The 17,498-nt window shown below is 39.5% G+C and overlaps 1 protein-coding gene across 2 annotated transcripts in view; it reads right to left on the minus strand.

The window, feature by feature from the left end:
* Positions 1–17,498, minus strand: part of WDR64 (WD repeat domain 64) — a 140,229-nt gene that overhangs the window by 113,771 nt on the left and 8,960 nt on the right. The window contains exons 3-6 of one of the 2 annotated variants that reach the window (XM_078440900.2): positions 7,972–8,074; positions 6,532–6,635; positions 3,547–3,576; positions 2,229–2,339 (exon numbers count right to left, since the gene is read on the minus strand). In XM_078440900.2, the coding sequence (XP_078297026.2) occupies positions 2,229–2,339; positions 3,547–3,576; positions 6,532–6,635; positions 7,972–8,074 (348 nt within the window). The remainder of the gene's footprint in view (positions 1–2,228; positions 2,340–3,546; positions 3,577–6,531; positions 6,636–7,971; positions 8,075–17,498) is intronic. The other variant, XM_078440901.2, reaches the window with a different exon arrangement.

Genomic DNA, 17,498 nt, shown 5'->3' on the forward strand with positions numbered 1-17,498 from the left:
GTAATGAGATTTTCTGTGGTGTTACTGGGCCTGTCCCTCTCTTGAATTTGTATGGCAAATTTATGGGAAGTAACAAGGTTGAGGTGTTACAAGACCAGGGACATAAAACTGGATGGTAAATAGGAAAATCAAGTATTAACACCCCGATTATTTTACAAGGAGTTATCATGAAAAACATATCCTAACAGCCAAGTTCATCCAGAAATAGTCAGCAAGCATTTATCAAGCTGACTCTGGGCTATTGGATTGGGTTCACTGGGCTATATATCGAGTGCTCTCTCAGAATTCACTCTCTACCTATGAGAGAGGGAAAAAAAAACTATTAAAACATCTGTTTTGTTTTATTTTATTTAGAATGTGTGAGACTTGAATATATTTAGAGCTTCATTCAGTCAGTCAACAAATATTTATTGAGCAACTACAATGTGCCAAGAGCTATTGTAGGCATGGGCCATGTGGGGATGAACAAGACAAGTTTCTGACTCTGTGGAGCTACCATTCTAGTGCAGGAATACAGGTATAAGGAAGCAGATCACTTAAGATCATGGGCAGTGCACTGAGGAAATAAAGCAGGGTGCTGTGATAGTGACTGGAGAAGCCACTGTAGGTCCCATAGTCAGGGAAGGTGACCTGTGATCTGGGATATGAACTGGTTGACAGAAAGATTCAGAGGTGGTTGAAAGGAATGGTTTAGAAGGAGAATTGAATGTCAAAAAGATAGAAAGGAAAGAGCCTTGTCCTGGACGAGGGTGGAGGGGATGGGATATTTGCCCCCAGAGAGAGGAAGGAAGAAAGAAAGGTAGTAGAATGTCCTCATTAAAGCTGTAGGTGGGAGAGCTAGAATTTACAAGAGGTTAAGCCTCATAGACTCAGATTCCTCAGGAAAATAGGGGCAAGTCCATCTGCTGAAAGGGACAGAGCTTGAGGACAATAATGGCCTTTGGAATATTGACAGGGATGGGAAAGTGATTTGTCAAGGGCAAGAAAGAGGTTGACAGAAGTCAGTGAGTCTTCAGATGAGTCTGCGGACCCTGAATTGTAGTGATGCCAAACAGTGTGGCTTCGTATTTTTCTCCAGGAGGTATTAGCCACCGTGAAGAAGCAGAGAAAGGCTGTCACATCTATCAGTACTAGAGTTTCAAAGGATTTAGGAAAATGGAAGGTGGGGATGGCTTTAGCCCAGATGCTCCATCCAGGTGGTGCAGACAAGAAGGCAGAGAAGGAGGCAAGGGGACAGAGAGTGGAAGAAGATGCTCTCAAGGATCTGGAAGCTTCTATGGGGTGGAAAACAGGAGTGAAAACTGGACAGAACTGGACAGAGAAGACGTTGCAATCAAACTGCAGAACATGAGACCTAACACATCACATAATAAAGTACATGAAGCAAGAACCTATCTTCTTTAAAGTCATCCTGGCATCACTAGCTGGTTATGGGGACAAGAATGAGAAGTTTAGTTTTCCACTGAGCCTAGGGACAAGTAAGGCACAGAGGAAGGCTAATTATTTCTTAATCCTCATTATCCTTCAAAGGATCCTGCTTCCTGAGGGCATTTTTTACAATCTTGCCTCTCTCCAAACTCTTATGGCCGTTGTGTTTTTTTGTTTTTTTTTTTTAAATGCATAATTTGTTGCACCATTGTATTACATATTATGTTTTTTCATGAGATCCTTCAAGACTGAGTTTTGTTTGAGTGCAGGGAATGTGTTCATTACTTCTATATGTCTGCAAATGCTCAATAAATATTGCAAACTGCTTAAATGGTAACATTTCAGTGCACTGAAGGGATAATATTGACATCTTCCCCTTAGATGTTTTACCAGAATTGGTCACTTCATTTTTAGTAATTTTCTTACCAAATGAAGCTGCACTGGAAAGAAGGGCTATGAACCTGATAACATGAGCATAATCAAAAAGCTAATACTTGAATTCAGAGAAGGGTATAAAGAAGAAAGGAATCAGCTTCTCTCTCTCTCTTAAAAACAAAAGAAGACAAAATTATTTATTTTGTTCACCAAATTAAATACGCACTAAATGAAAAGAATGTTCCTTTTTAATTAGACTCACAGAATATTAATGCTGAACTTGTTTAATGATGAACTTGATTAGTTAAACTGCCTAATTTTATGTATGAGGAAACTGACATTCAGTAGAGGAAGTGGATAGCTCATATCCTACCAGGATGGAAAAGACAACCTCAGTACCAGGAGTATTTTTCTGGGCACAGTACCTGGCCACTGCCTTGAGCTTTATAATCCCAGACAATGATGGTCCTTTCTGTAGTGGCAACAATTCTTTTCAGCTGTGAGAGGTAATCACATCCTGTGATCCAGGAGGTGTCCTGGTAGAAAAACACAGAATTGGGGGAGGAGGACATAATATGTTTTAGTCTATCACTTGGGGATGGTTACTAAAGAGTATGTTAGTTCCATTTTAAGCCTCACTTTGCCCCAGTATTTGCAGGGGAGCCTTGCAACATCTCTGCTTTGATGTCTGGAAGAGAGGCTCTCATCTTTCACACTTGACTCTTGAGTTTTCCAGCACCATCAGCGCGAGAATGATGAGCTCATGCCTGTTGCAACTCCCTGGATGCACAGAGCCACCCACAGAGCAGGCATCTGTGAGCACTCTTTACTTTCGTGAGAACACCTTTTCATGGGGACATGGGGAGCCCAAGTTAAGCCAGTTCTCTGATCCTGTCCCCATGCATACAATTTTTAGCCAGAAAAGAGCTTAGTGATCATCTGGTCAATAACTAAGTTGAGTCCAATGAGTTTGTCTTGTGTTGCCTAAAGTCACCAAGTTGGCACAGGTAGGATCTGTCATGTCAAAGACACAGGACAAAGCCAGCACAACAGCTCCCACTTATGAGTGCCTACTTGTGCTGGACACTGCTGCCTGCTTTCCAGACGTGCGTTAGGGATTTCAACAGCTGTTTCAGCTTAAGAAGCAAAGGCTCCTCTGCCAGGCGGCATGGTTCCATCCTGTGTAGTTCAGGGCATTCAGTGCTTATAAGCAGGGTGAAAGGCAGACATGTCCCCATCTCTCATAAAGCCATCGTGCGACTCTGAAACCAGCTCATCATAGCTTTACAACCGCCACAAGGTCACTTTCCACTTAGAGATATGGATTAAATAAATTATAAGTTGCACTAAAGTTTTCAATGCTATTTTCGAGTTTCCAATACAATATTTTCAAATTATATCCCTTGGCCATTTCCCTGTTGTTCTCACAGCTTGGATTGTGTCCAGGTTTTACATTCCTCAATAGCAGCTGCCCGGAAAAACTTTGGTGAGGCTTTTAAATGGAAGCTTCCAGGGACTGATGTCTCTGAACACTTCTCTGAAATAAATTTAACTTCAGGAAGCAAGGTGAGGGTCCTCTGCTGTTGCTCAAGGTCTAGTTTTGGTCCTAGTCAATAGACATACAATACGAAAACATCTTCTTAGGGCCTACTTGGCACTGCATAGAGCTTGTGATTAGTTATTGAGGATCCATGCCCTCAGCCCCAAATCTGACTGCACTGGGAGTTTATAAAATGTACTCACCCTAACAGTGGTGCTGGTCTGGACTCTCATCTATGAACAAAGGAAGAGAATAATGAAAATTAGTTGACACTACAATTAAAATGGAGAATTTTGGCTTTAAAACAACACATTGTCTCCACAGTTTCCTCTCTCTTGTCATTTGTACCTTCCGTGCATTTCCTCCTTTCCCCTAAAAACCTAGCTCTGGGGAAGAATTCACTATTTGCTTCGGGCACAGTGTGTGCTTCTGTGGCTTGTCATTAAAGCCTGTTGACTGTGCCTGTAGAGTCTCACACTGTACTGATGGTTTTTCCCTGTTTGCAGACTGCCTTACATTCTTTAGTTATTCGGAGCAACACTGGGTATCAAAACTGGGAATGCAAAATAATACTAACAGCAATGTCAAGAGTAGTCCAAAGGAATGCTAAATAGGTCAATATGAACACAGCTTGAATTGGAAAAGAGAAATACTGTTTCATTTGAAAGTTGTCTCTCAGGTTCCTGAGAGACTTAGGAACATTCTACCCAGTGTGCTTCCTCTTTTACTGGGTTAAGTATCTATTGCATGAATCTTATGCTCTGTACTGTGTTGGTTGAGAATCATAGACTTAGTCCTTGCAGAGCTATAATGAACCTGATCAGACTCATCTTCCCTTAGGGCATGTTAATTGCTTTCAAGGTCAAGGTAAGTATTTGAAGTATATTAATGACCAGATATCTTTCGCATGGTCATGTGGTCTTGGGAAAAGTACAGAAAATGGCTGCCCAGAAGGAACAGACGTGAAAAGGGGGAAAAGTAAATTAGATCACTAAAACTGTTAGTCACGGTCATTTCAGACTCTCTTTCATCTGAAGAGTTCAAAGAGGCTTTTTCCAACCGGGACTTTTTTTCCAGATGGGAGGAATTAAGTGCCCTCAGGAAATTGGTGAGCAGAGCACAGAACACCCGTGGTGTTCCTCTTCTATTTCTCTACCTCTATCTTTAGCGGAAAGCATGTGTTTCAATTTCTTTTATCATCTTTAAAAGTTCCTTAACCCTTATAAATATCTTCTGAATTTTTAAAATTCAGCCTTTTGGCAGGAATTTTTATTAATGACATTTACAGTCTATATTACCAACCCCTCTAGAGAGCATCATGAAAATCCTTAACTGTGTTTATTGTACTTTACATTGAGCCTAAATTATGGATTAACCTATTCTGAGATATTTTGCATTATTAATGACTACCTTTTAATAAACTATTCCTGTGACCTACCCTACCAATTATGTTGTTCACAGAATGTGTCACCCTATTTGTAAAACATGCAACTTTCAAAATGCTGTTTATTCTTGGTGTATCAAATCTTAAAAAAATCAGTTTTTAAGCAATTTTTCTCTCCAGTTGCATGGTTTTTATAAGAAACAGATGTGTCTGCATGTTTGTGAGTACGCACGTGTTCATCTATAAATGTGTGAATGAGTGTGTGTGCTCACATGCATGCATGTATGGGTGTGATGTCTCCGGAAATAGGAAAATGCCGCCTCACTTATTTCACATAATCCTGAACTATTTCACTATGAAGTTCATTATTTTCCTTCTCATGTTCTTCTTTACGTATCATCTTACTCTATTTTTGAGGAAATAAAGCTAAAAAATTAGAAGGCACCAGGGAGAAAAAGAGGTGGAGAAAAGCTTTCATATTTATATGAGGCAATCCATTTCTGTTTTCACACTATTTGTCCATAATTGTAACAGCCAATACTTCCTGAGCACTTACAGTGATGCCAAACAAGCACTTTGTATGTATTAACTCCTGCCAATAGCATAGCTACCTCAGGAGAAAAGTTCTCAGGTTCTGAGAGGAGTCGGGCGTGGAGGTTATAAGTAACATGCCCAGGTGCCAGGCAGGGCAGCCAAGCTCCGCATCCCCCACCAGGCACCTGCCACCACACCTCTTCAGGGACCCGGCAGCCTTCTCCACTGCCAGAACCCAGCTGCTCTGATCACTGAAGGGCTAACCACTACTGTTGAAACTGTAATCATGTGATGGTTCTTTTAAATATATTCTACTCGTATAAAGCTTGTCTCTAGTTGAAAATGAACCAATAGGTGGAATTATTTGCTTTCGATATTTAACACCATTCCTTTCAATGTTATAGTGAAACACTGTGTAGTCTGTAACATTATATATTGCAGTAAAATCTCTCCTAGTTTGAAAGTGGAAGCCTGAAACCTACAAATTTAGCACTGAGTGACAATAATTGTAAAGAGCAGGGATACTTATCGTTCATAAAGTGCTTCTGTGTTCATTATCTCATTTACCTCCCCCACAGCCCTCCGAGGGAGGGAAGACCCGTCTGGGTGTTTCATTTTGTAAACGTGAAAGAGACATGAAAACATGTAAGCCAGGTCATTAAGTTTCCTATTTAACAGCATAGCTGGTAAAACAGAGGAGCCGGAATATGAGCCACCTTGTAACTCCACGTCCAAGGTTGTTGTTGGGACCTTCTGTACTTGTTAAGATTATGACAAAATCACATGGCTTGTGAATTTTTCTGATTTTATCTGAGAAATTTTGCAGGATCATCCTTTAATTGTGCTGATGCCACATGGTTCAGTAAGACTCCCTGAGGAAGACTGCCAGACGCAGTTACCAAAATCTCAGCAATTGCTCCGAAACTTGGCAATCTCCTTATTTTACTGACATCTGGCTTACTTTTTGGAGTAACTCTGAAATATGGCTTATGGATTCTGCTGCACCTGATACATATGTGTCTACAACACATAGACAAAAGAGAAGAAGGAAGGAAGGATGGAAGGAGGGAGGGAGGAAATAAGGAGGAAGGAAGGAAGGAAGGAAGGAAGGAAGGAAGGAAGGAAGGAAGGAAAGAAAAAAGGAGGGAGAAAGAAAGGAAGGAAGGAGGGAGGAAGGAAGGAGGATGGATGGAAGGAAGGAAAGAAAGAAGGAGGAAGTGAAGGAAGGATGGAAGGGTGAGAAGAGGGAAGAATCCAACTTTCAAATTACCTGGCTATTAAAGACTGTTATTAATCCTTTCTGAGAAGCTGTTACTAGTAAATCGAACTGAGGGATCTTGACGATGCATTTAATCACATCCCGTCTTCTACTACCTGTCAACAACATAATATTCATTTCATCTCCCAGCACTAAAGATCCTAAAACTAATTTGTTAGGTTTGTTTTTAAAGAAAGAGTAAAGCATCTTTTTTACCTTTTTGCTGAAAAAGTAAAGTAGAATAAAACCATAAAAACCAGCAAGTGTTACTTTTTAATTATCCCCAGAGATACTAAACTGAACCTGTAACCCTTTCCAATTCAATGTGGTGCATGGATTCCCAGGGAAAATGTGTATATGCTCATGCCCCTGGCACATATTTTACAGAAAATGTATATTTTACAGAGAATGTGTTTTCCAAACATCTTTTGGAATCATTCCATTTTGAGATTTCCACATCTTTCAGGAATCCTTTCTTTGAACTGTCACCCTCATGGTTTACACAGAATAAAAGTCTAATATGATCTCAGGCTTTCCAGCATAAAAGAATGAAACCACCTTAATACTGTTAAGGGTTTTTTCTTTGTTTGTTTGTTCATTAGTTTTTACTTTGTTTTGAAAACAATGTTGGACACTTTCATTTTCCTTTGCCTGTGTACTGAATTGATAAAACCACATATATGCAGCTGGGACAGCTGCCTAGCTTCAGTTGTCTGATGATCGTTTCCATGGCCTGATGATGGGCTCTGGTGAGGTCCAAGGGTCGGGCTGAGGAAGGTTGGAAGACAAAGGTGGGCTTGGTTCACAAGTGACTGCAGGAAGTTCAGGCGCTTTTTAAAGAGACACCAGATGCGACTTAGACTACATGCTTCATCTCAGAATGTCTGGGATGAAATGGAGGGCAGGGGCAGATTCTGGGGTTTGCCTTCCTCCTTGTGGGCTTCTTCCTCCCCAGAGGGAAGAAAGGAAAGAAAACCCAAAGTGTCAACAGTGGGGAGGGATGGGTCCCAGTCTCAAATTTAAAAAGAAATGATGTATGTTCTTGAGACTTCTATGCTGAGATGACCCTCCTCTGTGATTGGCCCAAGTTCACAGTTTTAGAGATATAGGGTTAAACTTCCATGTGATAATTAAGGGAAGTGTAGGAAGGAGTTCTAATTACTAAAAAAAAAAATGAAATTTCAGACAATTTTAAAAGAAATGTGATTTCATCTTGTGCTTGGGCATACGGTATTGAGGTGCCATCGTACAGAGCTTGCACTCACTTGAGATATGAACCTTTCCAGAAAAATGTGAATTATTTCCCCCCAACATTCTTTATTTAGGGTCCCTCAGAGCAATGATCATATTTCAAACCTAACCTCAGGTACAATTTCTATTTTACTCTCAATATTTACTTTTGAGAAAATATTAAAACCCATATTGATTTGGAAAAGAAATTAAAAATATCACCTGAAATGACAACTCGCTGTTTTCTAGAAACAAGGAAAACCAAATTGTCTTCATCCATCTGGGAAGCAAGAGTATCTTCTTCAGAGGAGAAGTATCCAAAGATCTAAAATGCCAAACAACACACGTAAACATGTAGAAGATCTCAAAGTTGGCTGTAAAGTCACAGATTTTATGTTGGTTAAATTTAAAGTTTAATTTGGATGAATAGTCAACACCTTGCTTTATAAATGCCAGTGCATGGCCCATAGCAAGAGAAGGTAGTTAATTATGTTCAACACACCATGTGCTGATGGTGCATGATTTTTGAACAGTTACTGATTTTTCTTTTCTTTTTTTTTTAAATTTTTAAGGTTTATTCATTTTTCAGAGACAGAGGGACAGAGCATGAGGGGGGAGGGGCAGAGAGAGAGGGAGACACAGAATTCAAAGCAGGCTCCAGGCTCCGAGCTGTCAGCACAGAGCCCGATGCAGGGCTTGAACTCACATACCGTGAGATCATGACCTGAGCTGAGGTCGTACACTTAACTGACTGAGCCATCCGGGTGCCCCCTGATTCTTCTTTCTGATGGATGAATTGGTGTACCAGGCTGGTGTCCTTGCTCAGACTGATAGTTCTTTTAGGAGCTAACTTTTGTCTGGAAGCCAAATCAGCCATCATCATACAGGGTCCCAACCGAGAATCTTAACATTGAATTTGGCCACTCTCAAATGGCTACTCTTGCCCATTTTCCATAAATCTTCCTGGGCAAGTTTTTTATCCCTACTCAGGGAAGTTTTGCATTTAAGAGACAGTGCAGTTTCTCTATTTAACCTTTCCAAATCCTAGTCTGTAGGCATGAAAATAAATTACTAGGAAAGAATCCTGGGGAGGAAAAGTAGTCTTTATTTGTGAATAAATTGTCAAATTATGTAATTCCAAGGAATTTGAAAAATTAGATAGCTTCCTTCAATTGTCTTATGAATAAGCAGAAGTATAATTCAAATAAACTAATGACACAGAATATTTCTCTGGCTTTATTTTTTGGAGTAACTCTGAAATTTATGTTTCATTATGAAATGATTATGCAATCATAAACCATATGATTTATGGTTTCTGCTGCACTTGATACACACGTATAATGCATAGACAAAAGGGAAGAAGGAAGGAGTGAAGGAAGGAAGGAAGGAGAGAAGAGGGAGGAATCGAACCCCCACTGCTGGGTAAATACGACCCCTTGTGTGCCTTGCACCCACACCACTGGGGCTGGTCACCCCCAGAGAAAACCTCCCAGCCTGCTGGACGCAGCCACCAATCGTTGAGGAGCTCCACCTTCCTGGGGCTTTGGTGACTGTCATCCCGTGCTTCTCTAGCTGATCTGGCTCATGGTGCACAGCACCAGTGTCCAGTTTGCTGCACTCGTGTCCCAAACACACGCCCACCATCATTTCACTTTCAACAGCTGCCCTCACCTCCCACGTCAAATGACAGTGCAAGCCCCAGGCAAGAGTTTCCCCAGCATTTCTTGCCACCCTATGTACAAACCCAACCTGGGTTTGGACATGCCCTTTCTCCTTTCCATCCCTTTCAGAGGAAGATGTGTTTCTCCTGTCTTAATCTCTCCACCTGCTCTCTGCATCCATGCCACCCTCAGAGCTTGTCACCTCTCCCCTTATCAGTCCCTCTTTCTCCCTTTCTCCAGACTTCCTTTCAGCATGTTCAGATGTTGCACATCTTAAAAACACAAATACCACAAACCTCCGAAGGGCAATTATGGGAAATAACTCTTAGTCCCTGTCTTGCTTTTCTCATCTCCACCTTCCTGCTCCAAGTGCTGTAACTCCTCCCACTGCTGTTGAACTTGAGTTCCTCTTACAGCTGCATATTGGTTTTCCGTAGTTGTAACAGCAGACACACTCTTTTTGAATTTTGACACCTTTCCCCTTTCCCCCGTTTGCTGCTGCTACCAAAACAAGTGACTACAAACATAGGGACTTCAACCAACACCCAGTTAGTGGCTCATAGCTCCATGGAAGGCCAACATGGGTCTTGATGGGCTAAAACCCAGATATCCATAGAGACGTGTTCTTTATTGAAGTCTTGGGAAGAATCTGTTATAAGCTCATTCAGGTCGTTGGCCTGAGGTCCCTATTTCCTTGCTGGCTGAGCTGGGGCTGCATTTAGTGCCCAGAGGCCTCTCTTCAGACGAGGACATGGGCCCTCCGTTTCACACCAGCAATGGCCCCTCAAATCCCCCTCGCATCTGGAAGCCCCTTTGCCATCCACTTCTGTTTATAAGGATTCCTGTGATTACATGGGGCCCACACAGAAAACCCAGGATAATCTCCCTATTTTAATTCAGCTGATTAGTAACATTAATTGCATTTGCAAAATCCTTTTGTGGCAGTACCTAAATCACTGTGTGATTGCATAACCAGGGCACAGGAATCTTGGTGGGGGGGCACCTTTAGAATTCTATCATATCTTCATTTTAAAAATGCAGTTCCGAGGTGCTGAGTGGCTCAGTTTGCTTAGTGTCCGACTCTGGATTTCGACTAAGGATCTCATGGTTACTGAGATTGAGCCCCGCATCGGGCTCTGTACTGAATGTGGAACCTGCTTGGGATTCTCTCTCTCTCTCTGTCTCTCTTTCTGTCTCTTCCCCCACTCTTCTCTCTCTCTCTCTTCCCAAATAAATAAATGAACATTAAACAATAAGTAAAATAAATAAAAATGCAGTTCAGTATAACTTAAATTATTTGTGCAAAATACAACAAAAAATTACAAACACTAGCAACCAATTTAACTCCAGATAATAGTGTGAGATTAATTTTAGATAATAATGTGAAATGATGATGTTAATGATGTTATTTCTGTGCTGATGAATTCCAGTTTTTCGCAGGGGTAGGAGAACTGCACACATATCTGTTGTCACCTAATTTGAAACAACGTTCTATGTGTCTATGATACTTATATTTGATTTTATAATTTTATTTTTTTAGGAATATAATTTATTGTCAAATTGGCTTATATATACAATGGAATACTACTTGGCAATGAGAAACAATGAAATCATGCCATTTTGCAGCAACAAGGATGGAACTGGAAGGTATGCTGAGTGAAATGAGTCAGTCAGAGAGTGACAGATCTGTTTTCACTCATATGTGGATCTTGAGAAACTTAACAGAAACTTAACAGAACAAGAAGGGGAAAAGATAGTTATGAACAGAGAGGGAGGGAGGCAAACCACAAGAGATTCTTAAATACAGAGAACAAACTGAGGGTGGATAGGAGATGGGGGAGAGGGAATGAGCACTGGGTGTTGTATGATACCTATATTTTAAAAGCAGTTTACAGATAGCCATTTAACTCAATTTGCAATTTTGGTGTAATTCGTACAGAGATAGTGAGAACATATCTGCTAAATGTCTGAGAACAGATGTGGGAGGATGTCCTTTGAGGGGCCACACTGGTGCTTTAGACTAACACTTAGGTCCAAATGCAGGTTCCAAACCTACAGGTCATGTGACCTCGGGCACATTCTTTCATTTCTCTGTGCCTAAGTTTTCCCATCTGTAAAATACTAATAATTCCCCAAACTTATGCTTTGGTGTCAGAATCAGATGAGGGAATCATGATTGGATTACTTAGGAATTCAGAAGATTAGAAAGTACCTAGATTGCACCACGTGCTGGGTAGGAACTGAATCGAAGTCAACATTTGAGTAAATATCATTCCCAATTTTATGAGACAGTATGGGAAGCAGAGCTCAGGTGTCCTCTTTACTAGCTGAAACCTGTCCACTGGGCACCCCTGCTACCTGCACAGATAGCACATTGACCATGCAGTCAGTCATATGTGTGTTTTATAGTCACATCTGTAGATAGGTACGTGCCCTCTTGCAGGACATCTGCTCTTATAAATGACAAATTGTGCTACTTTTTCTTATAATGTTACACAATAGTACAATGCTTACCATAAGTGATTTCCATGGATGATAAAAATTACAATTTTCTGAGGAAAAATTTAAGAGCCTTTCTACCAGATAAACTCCTTCAGAAGAGACAGGTAAAGGGGAGCCTGGGTGAGTCAGTCGGTTGAGTGCCCGACTTCAGCTCAGGTCATGATCTCACAGTTTGTGAGTTCAAGCCCCAGGACAGGATCTGTGCAGACAGCCAGAGACTGGAACCTGCTTCGGATTCTGTGTCTCCCCCTCTCTCTGTGCCTCTCTCTCTGCCCTTCTCCTGCTCATACTGTGTCTCTTTCTCTCAAAAAAAAAAAAATAATAAAATAATAAAAAAAAAGAGACAGCTAAAGCTTTACATTTTGAAAGGAAATGTTTCAATGTTTGTAATGTTTTTAAAGAGCAGAAAACATCTTTCGTATGATGATCTATAGCCTCAAGGATGTCAAATTTCTCTTTCAACAATTTAGATTTTTTTTTTGAATTTATTCTCAAATTGGATTCCATACAACACCCAGTGCTCATCCCAAAAGGTGCCCTCCTCAATACCCATCACCCACCCTCTCCTCCCTCCCACCCCCCATCAACCCTCAGTTTGTTCTCAGTTTTTAAGAGTCTCTTATGCTTTGGTTCTCTCCCACTCTAACCTCTTTTTTTTTTTTTTTTTTTGCTTCCCCTCCCCCACGGGTTTCTGTTAAGTTTCTTAGGATCCACATAAGAGTGAAAACATATGGTATCTGCCTTTCTCTGTATGGCTTATGTCACTTAGCATCACACTCTCCAGTTCCATCCACGTTGCTACAAAGGGCCATATTTCATTCTTTCTCATTGCCACGTAGTATTCCATTGTGTATATAAACCACAATTTCTCTATCCATTCATCAGTTGATGGACATTTAGGCTCTTTCCACAATTTGGCTATTGTTGAGAGTGCTGCTATAAACATTGGGGTACAAGTGCCCCTGTGTATCAGTACTCCTGTATCCCTTGGGTAAATTCCTAGCAGTGTTACTGCTGAGTCATAGGGTAGGTCTATTTTTAATTTTCTGAGGAACCTCCACACTGTTTTCCAGAGCGGCTGCACCAGTTTGCATTCCCACCAACAGTGCAAGAGGGTTCCCGTTTCTCCACATCCTCTCCAGCATCTATAGTCTCCTGATTTGTTCATTTTGGCCACTCTGACTGGCGTGAGGTGATATCTGAGTGTGGTTTTGATTTGTATTTCCCTGATGAGGAGCGATGTTGAGCATCTTTTCATGTGCCTGTTGGTCATCCAGATGTCTTCTTTAGAGAAGTGTCTATTCATGTTTTCTGCCCATTTCTTCACTGGATTATTTGTTTTTCGGGTGTGGAGTTTGGTGAGCTCTTTATAGATTTTGGATACTAGCCCTTTGTCCGATATGTCATTTGCAAATATCTTTTCCCATTCTGTTGGTTGCCTTTTAGTTTTGTTGGTTGTTTCCTTTGCTGTGCAGAAGCTTTTTATCTTCATAAGGTCCCAGTAATTCATTTTTGCTTTTAATTCCCTTGCCTTTGGAGATGTGTCAAGTAAGAAATTGCTGAGGCTGAGGTCAGAGATGTCTTTTCCTGTTTTCTCCTCTAGGGCTTTGATGGTTTCCTGTCTCACATTCAGGTCCTTTATCCATTTTGAGTTTATTTTTGTGAATGGTGTGAGAAAGTGGTCTAGTTTCAACCTTCTGCATGTTGCTGTCCAGCACCATTTGTTAAAGAGACTGTCTTTTTTCCATTGGATGTTCTTTCCTGCTTTGTCAAAGATTAGTTGGCCATACGTTTGTGGGTCTAGTTCTGGGGTTTCTATTCTATTCCATTGGTCTATGTGTCTGTTTTTGTGCCAATACCATGCTGTCTTGATGATGACAGCTTTGTAGTAGAGGCTAAAGTCTGGGATTGTGATGCCTCCTGCTTTGGTCTTCTTCTTCAAAATTACTTTGGCTATTCGGGGCCTTTTGTGGTTCCATATGAATTTTAGGATCGCTTGTTCTAGCTTCGAGAAGAATGCTGGTGCAATTTTGATTGGGATTGCATTGATTGTGTAGATAGCTTTGGGTAGTATTGACATTTTGACAATATTAATTTTTCAACCCATGAGCATGGAATATTTTTCCATTTCTTTATATCTTCTTCAATTTCCTTCATAAGCTTTCTATAGTTTTCAGCATACAGATCTTTTACATCTTTGGTTAGGTTTATTCCTAGGTATTTTATACTTCTTGGTGCAATTGTGAATGGGATCAGTTTCTTTATTTGTCTTTCTGTTGCTTCATTATTAGTGTATAAGAATGCAACTGATTTCTGTACATTGATTTTGTATCCTGCAACTTTGCTGAATTCATGTATCAGTTCTAGCAGACTTTTGGTAGAGTCTATTGGATTTTCCATGTATAGTATCATGTCATCTGCAAAAAGTGAAAGCTTGACTTCATCTTTGCCAATTTTTATGCCTTTGATTTCCTTTTGTTGTCTTATTGCTGATGCTAGCACTTCCAACACTACATTAAACAACAGTGGTGAGAGTGGACATCCCTGTCGTGTTCCTGATCTCAGGGAAAAAGCTCTCAGTTTTTCCCCATTGAGGATGATGTTAGCTGTGGGCTTTTCATAAATGGCTTTTATGATATTTAAGTATGTTCCTTCTATCCCGACTTTCTGGAGGATTTTTATTAAGAAAGGATGCTGAATTTTGTCAAATGCTTTTTCTGCATTGATTGATGGGATCATATGGTTCTTATCTTTTCTTTTATTAATGTGATGTATCACGTTGATTGATTTGTGAATGTTGAACCAGCCCTGCATCCCAGGAATGAATCCCACTTGATCATGGTGAATAATTCTTTTTATATGCTGTTGAATTCGATTTGCTAGTATCTTATTGAGAATTTTTGCATAACAATTCAGATTTTAGACAGGTAATTGTGCATGTGACATGCTTAGAGTACTTTATAACTATATAACTATTAAGAATGCATTAGAATATTAATTTTCTTTTAATTATGTTATTTAAAGGACTTGCTCCATGCTTTAAGTGATTCATCTATTTAACTATACTTTTCCTGATTACATAAGGAATATGTAGAACATTCAAAGAAAATAAAAAGCAGAAGAAAATGAAAGCCTCTCTGCACCTTATTTTTTTAGCCTACCCTGGAGCATTTAAAAAATATTTTTGAAGTTAGCAGATACAGTTTTAGATTTATAATAACTCACTTTAAATTCACTTTTGGGAGAACACCGTTATAGGCATTCCATATGGTGTTGCATGCCTCTTTTTAAAATTAGTTTGAGTCTGCTCCCAGAAAAAAAATGTGTTTGTGAATCGCCCACTGGAAACATAGACTAACATTGTGTTGTTGTGTCAGAATCTCCCAGTGACTAGTTTGATAAATTTAAGATAATCACATTACTTTAGATCTCTTTATATCTAATTTTTCTCCTTATAAATTAAAAAGGGAGATCTAGATGTTTTAGTTGAATTATAATTTTTTGCTATTCTATAAATGTCCATTTTTCCAACTGTGTTTATATCTAAAACCTAGGGGGAAAAGTGTATTTGCATCTAAAAACCTAGAAAAACAAAGTGTACCTTTTTGTGACATTGCTACCATAAAGAAACTTATATTCAAAAACAGTTTTGTATATTCAGTGCCTGACTTTAAAAGAATAAACCTAGTTCTTATTACCTGATAAGATTAACAATGGCTGATAAAAAAAAAATGGTAATCCAAACTGAAAAAAACTTAATCTTCCAGCACTGAATTTCCATTTTACAGATGATGGATCTGAAGCTCAGAAAGGTTAGGTCACATTGCTCAAAATAGAAATGCCTCTTAGGAGCATTGGCACAGATAGTTGGTGACGAAAATGACAGAACAATAAAAGAGGCTTCCTGAACTATTTTCTCCAACCTCATTATCCTTTATATACATACAGTGTGCAGAGGCTGGTCACAAGTGTTTGTATTAAACTTGTGTGTGACTTATAAGGACCCAAGTGATGTGACTGAATAATGTCATATGAAATTACTGGACAGAGAAGGAGAAAATCTCAGATCCAGGATCAAAACTCATTTTTTTCTGTGGCTTTAGGTAAGTCAATTAACCTTTCTGTGTTTCATTGTCCTCGTCTTTATTATTGTAATAACATTATCTTCCATAATCTACATGGGGGGGGGGGTTGTCATGAAGATTAAATGAGAACATAAAAAGGAGGTGTCTGAAAAAACAAATGTGAGTTAATTCTGGTGTTCTAACAGGAAAGGTCAGGAGAAGGAGAAAGAGAGAGTAGATGTGGGAAAGAACAAGGTTGCATTTCCTCATCTACACAATAAAACAATCTGGATTGACTGAATTCATCCATTCATTCATTTATTTCAAGAACAAAAGAGTGTTTTGTTTATTTACAACAAATCATTTGTAACATATTTCTCTCTCTTCAAAACAGAGAACCCTACAAAATACACAGAGGCCAAATTATCCGTTAAAGTAGAACTCCAGGTAAGTGGATTAACCAGAGTTAATTGGTTTGAGCATTGGTTTCCTGAATCTAGGTGTGTGATATAATATAAACAGACTTCTGTTATTTCTTGAAATGCATAAATTATTTGATGTTCACGTGAATCATTTGTTTTGTTCTTGTTTTAAGTTTATTTATTTATTTTGAGAGAAATAGAGAGAGAGGGAGAGAATCCTAAGCAGATTCCACACCATCATTGCAGAGTCCAATACAGGGCTCGAACTCATGAAAACGTGAGATCATGGCTTGAGCTGAAACCAAGAGTTGGATGCTTAATCGACTGAGCCACCAGGCACCCCAACATGAATCATTTGTTATATACTCATTTGCATATTTTTAGGGATCCAAAAATATTGCATTAGAAATTCCAGCACATGAACCATTGAGTGTGTGAGAAATATTCATTAAAAAATTGAGAACAGTAAGGATGATTGTCAACATCATGGCTACTCAAAGTTTAGTGACATAGAATTTAAGGTACCAATAGATGGGACAATATCCAAAGGATTTACACAGTGTGACTGAGCCCAGATCCTTGGAAAAACACGTTCATTTTGTACACTTACAAGATTTAGGAAAAAAACAGCCATTTCTGTATTCCTGAAAAATTACTGACTGTTTTAGTGTTCATTTGATTTCTCAAACTTTTTAAGTCTTTCAGTGGTTAAGGGCTTTTGTTGATATAGATGATAGATAGATAGATAGCTCATATGTATACTTATCTTCTTTTTTTTTATTTTTAAAAAACAAATTTTTTTTTAACGTTTATTTATTTTTGAGACAGAGAGAGACAGAGCATGAACAGGGGAGGGGCAGAGAGAGAGGGAGACACAGAATCTGAAACAGGCTCCAGGCTCTGAGCTATCAGCACAGAGCCCAACGCGGGGCTCAAACTCACGGACCGTGAGATCATGACCTGAGCTGAAGTCGGACTCTTAACCGACCAAGCCACCCAGGCGCCCTGTATACTTATCTTCTATTTTATTGAATTAGTAGATTAAAAAGGACAAAACAACTGCCTTTGCACTTGTAATCTTGCTTTTAGATCCATCCCTG

Source organism: Panthera onca, chromosome F1 (assembly GCF_046562875.1).
Source record: "Panthera onca isolate mPanOnc1 chromosome F1, mPanOnc1 haplotype 2, whole genome shotgun sequence".
Lineage (NCBI taxonomy): Eukaryota > Metazoa > Chordata > Mammalia > Carnivora > Felidae > Panthera > Panthera onca.